This window comes from Tyto alba, unplaced genomic scaffold, assembly GCF_018691265.1.
Source record: "Tyto alba isolate M040663 unplaced genomic scaffold, T.alba_DEE_v4.0 Super-Scaffold_18, whole genome shotgun sequence".
NCBI classification, from domain to species: Eukaryota; Metazoa; Chordata; class Aves; order Strigiformes; family Tytonidae; genus Tyto; species Tyto alba.
In genome coordinates, this window is record NW_024881280.1 from 22307386 (window position 1) to 22317411 (window position 10026).

The following is a 10026-nucleotide window of genomic DNA, read 5'->3' on the forward strand; positions in this document are numbered from 1 at the left end:
GCTGCACGTTTTTCCCAGTTCAGGAGATACAGAGGGCGAAGGGGCCGTACAGCCGGATCACGGGGTGCCTGACCGAACCCCCGCTCCCTCCCGCTGCAGGACCGCCCGGGCGGGACCCGCGGTAAATCTCCGCCCGCCCGAGCGCCCCCGCGTAGCCCCGCGCCGGAGCCGGCCCAGCCTCGCCGGGAGCGCCATGCCCGCAGCTCGGCCCCTCGGCGGCCGGTCCGGCCCCACCGGCACAGCCTGCGCCAGAGAGGCTCGCCAGTATTTTTTTTTTTTTTTTTTTTTTTTCTCCCCGTTTTTCGCTGGGTAGTAGCGCTGGAGGAATTTGACGAGGTTTCTGGGGCGCTGGCTTGGCTTTTCTTTTCTAAATCGACCCTTAAATTTAGTTTGTCGCCGCCGTCCCTAACCCGTCAGGGGGCAATTATGTGATAATTACGAGAATTACACAGTTCTTTTATCTGGCGGCAGTGCACGAAGGGGGCTGAGCACAGCGAAATCTGTTCACGTTTAAACCCAGCCCCCTCCCCCAGACGGTGCCGCTTGCTGGGGACCAGCGCTCGCCAGCGCGGCTCCTCGTATTACCGGGGTCGGTCCGAGCCGGGGCTGCAGAGCTGAGCTGGGCTGGGCTGGGAGCCCGGCCCGGGGCGATCAGAGGCCGCGCTGGAGATGCCGCCCCCCCCGGGCATCGCCCCGGCCGGCGGGGCCAGGCCGGCTCCCGCTGCCACCGCCCCGGCAGCCCCGTCCGCAAGCACCCAGGAAGCTACGCACCGCCTCGGGTGGCGTTTTCCCCGCTTCCATCCCTCCCTCATCCCACCCCGGCACAGCGAATTAACCAAAAAAAAAAAAAAAAAAAAAAGACACCACCGCACACACACCACACTCCCCCTCCCCCCCCCCCCCCCCCCCCCGCACGCGCTGGTGGCATCGCAGCCCCCCGCAAACAAACACACCCCGCGGGCGCGTCCCCCTCCTGCCCTCCGCGCCAGCGTGGCCGCACAAATCGCCCCTCTTCGCATCCGCGCTTCAGCTCTACGCTTGTTTTTCCGGCACACGGCTCCGTCCTCCACAAGCCGCCCCAGAAATTTTGAAAGAAAATAGCAGAAGTCTTTCATTGTTAACATTTGATTTATTTAAAGTCCTTAACTGCAAATGATCAAAAACATACTTCACGCATTAAATTCTCAGTTATCGTTTTAAATCAAAATATTTTTTTCAATTACAATCACATTTATAAAATTAACAAAAATTCTTAAATTCACGTGTAATTTTTTTTTACTGTCATTTAAAGCAATTTCCAGCTGTAAAGAAAGAAAAAAAAAATATAAACCATGCAATAAATTAAGAACATTGAGACAGCGAACAGGAATAATAATAAAACCCGTCTGGCTATGCTAACACCATGTAAAACTGTGGAAAGTGCATTAACACTGGATGAAACAAGCTAACGATGGCGATAATTAAACGGCCACAAAAGGGAAAAAAAAAAATGCATGTGGACTCTGTTAAACAAGTTGGAAAAGGGGAGAGAGACAGAGCCCTCCTCTTTTCCTTTTGTCGGTGTAATAGTCAATATTTCCTGGGAGAGGGGAAAAATAACCTTGTTATAGATACACAGTTCTAGCTGGTACACAATGCAGATACTTAAATTAAATAAGCATGTCATCCACATGTTGATGAGAGCTCCTGATGAACGAGAATCTTCAGTAACAGATGGGCAGGAAAAAAAAAAAAATATCCAACTGGTTGTGACCTCTTGTAACTTTATATTACATCCCAAGACAGGTAACACTTGGAAAAAAATAAGGGTCACATCCTGCACTCCAAAGCTCCAGTTGGTCCCCTCGGGAGTGCAGGATCCGGCCCACAACATCTGGGTGTATGCGGGTTGTACTAGCCGAAGGTTTATTTTGCAAGTATCAAAAGGATGATCCGAGAAAGTAAATAGTCCTCTTGTTGCTTAGAGATTCTCTTAGTGTTTTGCTACTTCACAGCAGTATTGTCCTTCAAAGCCTTTTTAATTAAAAAAAGTCTTAAATGTCTACTCGCTTCTTCATCTCCGTATTGTTAAAGTATTGCCACATACCTGTAAACTTACATGAGATTATAGAGCACAGAAGGGGGGTAGACGAGGGGGCGGAAAGCACAAACAAGTAGTTTACAAGCTCAACAATTTTTTCTTCTTTTTAATAACACCCTGCAAAGGCTGGGGAGGATCTCCGGGGAGAGGGGCTGGGCAGCGGCGGCGGGGGAGGGGGGTATGTACAAGCGGGACACGGCCGGCTTTGCAGGAGGTCATGGTGGATCGTAACAACACACAACGCCTTGCGAGACAATTAAAAAGTAACAGTCCTTTGCACGCAGCGTGCGGAAACACCTCGGTTTGTTGCAGGGGGAGAGAAGCCAGGAAAGTGGGGGGGGGGTGGTGGTGGGGGGGGGTGGAAAGAGAGGGGGGCTTGCCCCGGCGGCGGGGGATGCAGAGCTAGGAAGTGTTTAGCACGGGTCTGGAATACACACCTTGGTAGTAGGAGGGCTCTAGGGCCGAGGGCTCGATGCTGCTCCGGCCTGCCATGGAGGCGCTGCCCAGGGGCAGCCCACCGGGGATGCTGGCCCCGTAGGAGGAATATTGCAGCGCCTGCTCGTAGGCTTTGAAGTCCAGTTTGTGCTGCTGCTCCGAGGAGGACATGAGGTTGTTGATGGAAAAAGGGTGGTTGAAGGAGTAGTGGGGATCGCCCTTGAGGTGGAGCTGGGGTTCATGGGCTAAGGAGTGAGGGGGGTGTGGGACAGAGGCCAAGGCGGGGACGGAGCTGATGGTGGAGGAGGCCGCCGAGGCCGAGGTTTTTAGCTCTGTGCTCGATCCGCTGTGGTCCATAGACGGGGGGCTGGTGGACGGGTTGGAGCTAGAGAGGGAGGTGGCGGTGTCCAGCTGCGCAGGTTTATTGTGGCCTCTGTGCAGGGGAGAGTTGGAGCTGGAACTGGAGGCCCCGGCCTGATCTTTCCTGCCCTCCTGAGAGGCTTTGCTGTTCGCTGGCTTCTCACACTTGAAGCGCTTTTGCCGGCGGAGGTAGCAGCCGTTTTCAAACATGTTGCCGGAGTCAGGATGCAGGGTCCAGTAGGAGCCCTTGCCGGGCTTGTCGGGGGAGCGGGCCACCTTGACGAAGCAGTCATTGAAGGAGAGCGAGTGGCGGATGCTGTTCTGCCAGCGCTGCTGGTTCTGCCGGTAGTAGGGGAAAAGGTCCATGATCCACTGGTAGATCTCGCTCAGCGTCAGCATCTTGCTGGGGGCCTGCTGGATGGCCATGGTGATGAGGGAGATGTAGGAGTAGGGCGGCTTGGCGTGGGGGTAGCTCCGCTTGAAGGTCTTGGCGTCCCGCGTCCTGCCGAGGTTGGACTGGGTGTAGGCCATGGGGCTCATGCAGGGGTTCATGCTGCCGTAGGGGCTCAGCCCATTCATGGGGGCCGGCTGGGCGGACATGGCGTTGATGCTGCTGGGGCTGAGCGCCGTGCCCATGGCTGCCACGCCGGCCGGCATGCCGTTCACCGGCCCCGCTGAGCCCGCCGGCATGCCGGCCACGGCGCCGGGGCTCAGCCCGGCCCCCAGGCCCGTGTTGGCGTAGGACATGTTGAAGGAGCTGGGCGTCATGTTGCCGCTCGTCGTCATGGTGTTCATGGTCATGTAGGTGTTCATGGTGTTCATGGAGCCCAGCCCCGAGTTCATGTTGCTCACGGGCACCGAGGAATAGGCCTAGGGCAGCGAGACGGAGAGAGGGGGTTAGGGGGGAGAGAGGGGCGAGCAGGACCCCGGCGGGGCCGGATCCACCCGCCCTGCCCACGTCCCGCCGCGGGACGCCGCCCGCCTCCTCGGCACCCGGGAAAGTGCTTTCCCGCGGCCGCATGGAAAGGCCGCTGGCGCGCCGAGAAGGGCTAATTCAGATCTCTACGTGTGTATAAATAGACACGGAGCGGGGGGTGCTCGGTCCCGCCGCGCTCCCGGTTTACCGGCGTGCCGCGGGCTGCGCCGGGATCCCCGGGCGCACGGACCGGCGGCCCTCCCGGAGCGGCGGGCAAAACTGCTCCGGGAGGGGGGTTTTCTCCCGGAGAGTTGCCGCCGTTTTGCCGATTTTGTGTCCCGCCTCGCTAGCTAAATATTTAAACTCATCAGATGATTGAAATTTACGGGCGGACTCTGTCTGCGCCAAGAAGAAATTCAACTGCCTGCACTTTCTTAGAGTGATCTCACGCATCTCTCCCACCCTGCACTGATTTATTTTTTTTTTTTTTCTTACACAAGATGCGATAACGCCTTGTCGGGGAAAAAAAAAAAAAAAAAAAAAAAAAAAAAGAAAAGAAAATCAAAACCAACAGCTTACGTTCGCTCCTTTTATCCGTGGAAAGCTTCGCCCTTGTCTGCATTTTCTATCAAGTCAGTCTTTACATTAAAGTTTAAAAAATAAAAAACAAACAAAAAAAAACTTTCTCGAAGTACGAAAATCCTGAACTTTCCCTGCCTGAGATTTTATACAATTCCCCAGCGTGCAAAAATTGTAGCACCCCACCACATAACACAACTCTCAAAAAAGGCAGAACTGGAGAGCCCGATATTGTGCTTTCCAGTATGGCATCTGATTTAACAGGAGGGAGAAACACGTTCCCAGTTTACCTCGAACAAAGGCAATATGGCAAAGAAAAGGAGGTTTAGGAGACAGTTACATGTATAAAATGTATTACTGTTCACTACAAATTCGACGGGCTTAGAAATGCGCTGTTAATTTAGAAGATCACACTAATTGTTTGAGATGGTAGAACGCGGATGGGTTTCCCACCTTGCATCCATGCAGTGATTCAAATTAAATAGCAGGGGAGGAGAGAAGAATGAGGCTAAAAAACAGCAAAAGCGAATGTCGCTTAACTTTGTGTTTGTGGATAAGGAGCATGGCGAGGATAAATGAGTCTGGAAACGGCACATAATTAGCATGACCCTTATTTGCCCTTAGCCGACTTCCCTCTACTAAATACGGTGCCAGCAGGGTGACACGTATCTGCTTGTGCCCGCGTGGCCCTCTGGGCGCCGTGTGCCAGCGCCGGGGTGCAGGGCCGAGGCGTGGGGACCGTGAGCCGTGTGTCCGGGTGTGCTGATGCAACGCCCGGCTGCGCACACCTAGGCGCCTGCCTCGCCACCCCACTTCCTCAAAACGGCTCCTCGCCGGGCGGCAACCCGAGGGGCTGCTGGGCGCCGGCTTCTCCCGGGGACCCCCCCGCCGCGGCAGCACGCTGCGAGCCCCCGGGCCCCCCGCAGGGCCGAGGCTGGCGCCGCGGGGAGGGCTCCGGGCGCTTCCGTGGCCCTCTCCTCGGCCTTAGCTGTTGGCGCTCGGGCCGGTTCTCCCCATTTCTTTCGCACCGTGTTGCCACCGAGGCGCGGGGGGGGGGGGCGGAAGCGGGGTGCCGCGGGACGGGGTCGGGGCGGCGGGGCCGGGGCCGGGCCCCCCTCCCGGGCAGGGTCCCGGGGCCGCTCTCGGCAGCGCCGCCCGCCGGCAGCAGCGCACGGCGCAGGCAGCCCGTCTCGCAAAGTACGAACAAACGGCTATTTCCCCCCCCCCCCCATTTCTCCCCCCGCCTCTTCCTTTCTTTTCGCCCGGCTTTAACAGGTGAGGCCCCCGGCGACGCCGAGCGGAGAGGCCGGCGGCCCCACCGAGGGGCCCGGGGAAGGCGCTGCCCCCGCCCAGGGACGCTCTTGCGGCCGGTTCCCTCGCCCCCTGCCATCTGCCGGGAAGGAGCCGGGGGCCGGCAGCGCGGCGAGTCCTCTGCCCCGAGCCAAGAGTTTACGGGGTGCTTTTGTGCCCGCCGCCAGCGGGGATTACGCCTTTTAAAGGAGAGCAAGGGCTGCCCCCGACCCCCCCCGGCCCTCCCCTCGGGCCCGCAGTCGCCCCGAGGCTCCCTCAAACGCCTCCCGGGGCTCCCGCAAGCCGTGTTTTCCTCGGGGAAGCCTGGCCAGCTTCAGCGCCGGAGGGAGGGGGGAGGCACGTTTGCGCTGGCAGGATCTGGCGTGCAAACCGATTCCTCCGATTGCTGCCCCCGTCCAGACCCCCGGCCCTCCCCCCCGGCCACCCTCCCCCCTTGCAGAGGGGCAGCAGCGGAGCCAGACCCTGGGATTTACTCACCTCCTGAGTGTCGGCGTAGTAGCTGTTCCAGTCGCTGGTTTCATGCCCTTCCATTTTCACAGTCCCTAACATTATGGAGCCAACCTGCCCGGTGTAACCATCCAGCCCTCTTGCAAGCGAGCGACGGGCAGCAGGAAAAGAGCCCGAAAGCCCGACCTAGCAGGAAGCCAGCTCTCAGGAGGGGCGGGGGGTGCTGAAATCTCCTCTATAACCAGCCAAAAAGGAGGCAGGGAGCGGTGTGGGGCGAGACAGTTGAGAAAGTGAGGAAGTGCCGGCTGGGATGTGAGTGGAGTTGAGCTGATGTGGATCTTACGTCGCAGAAGTACCCACCTCCTCCTCCTCCTCTCCCCATTTGTCCGCCGCACAAAGGCGTTCGCACCTACAAAGCCGGAGATGCACCTGCAAACAAGGCAGTTCCCATCGCCTGCAACTCCCCCCGGGGCGGCACTTTATTTGCAAAGCGGCGTAATTGGTTTAAGCTTGTGGGGAAAGAAGGAGAGACAGAGGTGGGAGAGGGGGAGAGAGTAGGAAAGGGGGGGGGGAGCGACGACGACACCCACTCTTTCAGATGGACAGGACAAATGCTAGGAGGGATCGGTGGAAATGAAATTAGGTAGATAAGGGAAGGGCAGCCCCCTCTGTTTGAAGAGAATGCGAAAAGCCATCCAGCCTTAAACCCCTCTGAGATTAGGGGCAATATTTACTGAAGTGCAGTAGATGCTCTAACTCGATGGCCGGGACGTGCTCCAAAGTCCCGAGTCCTGCAGCCCACAGGCTCCCCCCCCGCTCCCGCCCCTCATTCCAGAGCCGGTTACCGCGCAGGTACCTCGGCGGCGCCCCCCGCCCCCCCCCCCCCGCGCCCCCTGCTCCCAGCGCCCTCGGGGCGGGGGACCGGCCTCGACGCTCCGGGCTGCGAGCAGCGGGGCTCGGCTTCGCTCTGCCCAGAGCCCTCGGACCCCTCGCCATGGGCTAAACCTAGCCCTTAGAACGGGGCTACCGTCCTGCCTGGATGGGGATGATGATATTTCTTTGCTGGTGCCTTACGTTTAGAAACCATGTGAGTCACCACGCTGCGACATAACACTATAGGCACCCAATAAATGCGGACAGAGGCTTGAATGCGGATCCACCGATATTAACCTCCACTTGGCAAACATCAGGTGAGTCACTGGAACCATTTTATATCTTTACTGTGGAAAGCCTCCAGCCAGGCACCCAAGAGCAGCAATAAGTAGCGGGTATCTCATCACCAACTTCTTGCTCACTAACCTGATTTCTCGCAAAGAAGAGGGGAGGAGAAATCCGCACAGGCTGGTAAAAGGTAAAGAGGGGCAACACCGATAAACCAAATTGACATTGGACAACGCTCGCTATTACTATGGAGGGAATCTCTCAGTCTTTGCAGACAGATCGAACATTTTCAGTTTCTGCTCCTGCCCTGTCTGGCTCTTCGAGCTCATATCAAGACCACGGACTTCTCTTGGGCTTCTCTGCCCTATCCTTTGTGAGTTTGTTCCTACCTTGCTACTAGAACTTTTATCACCAGATAGTAAGAAAAAGACAAACAAAAAACCCCGAAAAAACCCCAACCCCGCCCACCAACCAACCAACCAAAACCCCCTAAACCCAAGTAACTTTCTGGGCAATGGGAATTTGAAGGGGAAATAAAGTTTCTCGGGATTTTGAAAAAGGCTTGTGTATTGTACCACACAAACTAAAATACACATCTGGGTCTGAATTTCTGCCTGGCATGTTTGGCATTCAGCACGATCACAGTTGCTTCTACAGTGATTTGTCCTCGAGTGATCTGCGAAACGTCACCCTCACAAACATGATTTAAAAGTTTCTTATACAGAGACCCAGGGTTCAAATGACGAGGTATAGCGTATCTCCGCCTCGACAAATATGTTTTAACTTGTCCTCTAAATGCGTTTTCTGTTATCCCCTTCTTTGTTCTTTCCCTCCTCGTCCTTCTTTCTTTAAATCTGGCAACAGAATTAAGACAAATCCTCGAAACAAACAAAACTTTGGAATCAGCAGACGAGAACAAGGGATGAAAATGTGTCTTGAAGGAAATAAAATAGATAAAAGCAGTGGATTAAACACCTACTTTCTCAAATGGTCAAACTTGGAAACTGGAACAAAACCCAGTGGAAAATCTAAGAGATATTAAAATTGAGGTCTTCATGTATGTACCCCTCCTCTTTCATTAATGGAAGCGGTCTATACGTCTGAAAATAGAGACCCTGCGGTGGTGGCTTGTTCGTTTCAGTACTTGAGGTCTGTGGGGTTCAGAACCCACAGACCCCCCACCGCAGCACAGCCTCATGCGGCGCGGCCGGGGGGGTGCAGCGGCCCGGGGCCCGGTGACCTCGGGGCGGTGCTGCCCCGCTTCCCGGAGCCCACCCCCGCGGGAGCAACACCCGCCGGGACGCCGAGCAGCCCACGCAGGGCTCACTCCGTACCTGGAAAAAAAAAAAGAGCGGGCACGAAGCCGGCCACGCTCCTCGAACGCTGCTCCAAAGTGCGGAGGCGTTCGGCCGGGCGGAGCAGACGCGGCGGCCGGAGAAGCCGCTCTCCGCGCCGGCCGGGCCCCGCCGGGATGACGGGGCGGCGGGATGCCGGGGTGCTGGGGGGTCGGGGTGCTGGGGGGGTCTGGGTGCCGGAATGCCGGAGGGCCAGGGGGCCGGGATGCCGGGGGGCCGGGGGGGCCAGGGTGCCGGGCCGGGCCGGGCCGGGCAGGCGGGGGGAGGCCGGGGGTTGTGCAAAGTCGCAGCGCCTCCTGTTGTCCGGCTGCGGGGAGGGCCCAAATCCTCGGCCTGAGGTGGCTCCCGGAGGTGAGAGCACAGGAGGCTCCTGCCTGTAATCTCAGAGAGCCTCTGGCTCGGTGTGCAAACCAGCAAACGCGAGGCGGGGGCAGCCGCTGCTGGAAATTCCTTTCAGCCCCTGTGGCTGCGTTGCAGCCTTGGCTGCAACAGCCTTCCCTGTGTGAAGAAGAGGGTCATGACGGCTCTGCCCACCGCCACAGGAAAAAGAGGCTATTTCGGTAGTTGCCCTTGCCCCACGCATAAGCCTCTGCGAAACCCTACGTGGGAATGCTCCGAGAGTCCAACGCGATCTGTCCGCACCCTTTGCAGCAGGCTCAGCGGGAAGGGAAGGACTCTGCTAGGGCGGAGGACGCGTGATAGCAGCCAGGAGCTCTCCAGACGTGCTCAGCTGCTGATGCGTTTTCTGGACTTCAGGACGGGAGCCCTGGCCTGATTTACACAGACCCTTTCCCCATCTCTGGTTAGAGTAATCGCCAGTTTCTGATCAAGCTGTACACTGGCTTTTTTTGTGGTTGTTGTTTGTCAGGGGGACCCGTTTGTGCAAGCTGAGGTGAGCTGTATTTCCCCGTCTAAGGTGGAGCAGGGTCTCAGCTCCTGGCTCCCCCTCGGTGCACACTGCCAAGGAGGGAAACATAATGCCTGACCCCAAAGAGGAAAGTTTGTGTGTGTGGTTTGGGTGTGTGTGGAGCGAGGGCGGGGGACGTCCACGGGAGCCCGTGTTACCAGCGCAGTCAGTGAGAACCGGGCCCCGCAAAGACCGCTCAGCAAGCGGCCGCTTTTGGGTAAGCGCATCGCTGCGGGGCCCCGGCTGTCGGGCAGGGCCGAGGGGCATCGCCCGTGGGAAGGGGTCCCCGGCAGCACCGCGGGGACCGGAGCCGCCACAGGCGCGGCACTGCCCACGCGGGGAGCCGCCACGGCCTGGGAGCTCATCTGAGCCCCTTGTCCAGCGCTGCTCGGGAGCGCCGCCCGCAGGTACTGTCCCACGCGTGGGGCGGGAGGCCGTAGGAATCGTCGCGGGGTTTAATTTTAACTGCGGAGCG

At 57.8% G+C, this 10026-nt stretch overlaps 1 protein-coding gene across 1 annotated transcript; it reads right to left on the minus strand.

The window, feature by feature from the left end:
* Positions 1–1176: 1176 nt before the first annotated feature.
* Positions 1177–6495, minus strand: FOXA1 (forkhead box A1). The gene is made up of 2 exons (XM_042790985.1): positions 6159–6495; positions 1177–3745 (listed from the first exon to the last, which is right to left on the minus strand). Exons 1-2 carry the CDS (start codon positions 6228–6230, stop codon positions 2483–2485), a joined length of 1335 nt encoding a protein of 444 aa, XP_042646919.1. The 5' UTR covers positions 6231–6495; the 3' UTR covers positions 1177–2482.
* Positions 6496–10026: the final 3531 nt, after the last annotated feature.

What these genes read in the sequence shown, in the direction of transcription:
- FOXA1 (XM_042790985.1), bottom strand. Translation starts at nt 6,230, where the DNA reads ATGTTAGGGACTGTGAAAATGGAAGGGCATGAAACCAGCGACTGGAAC. An exon ending in ACTACGCCGACACTCAGGAG is followed by an intron (nt 3,746 to 6,158) that starts GTGAGTAAATCC and finishes TCGCTGCCCTAG; the next exon opens with GCCTATTCCTCGGTGCCCGT.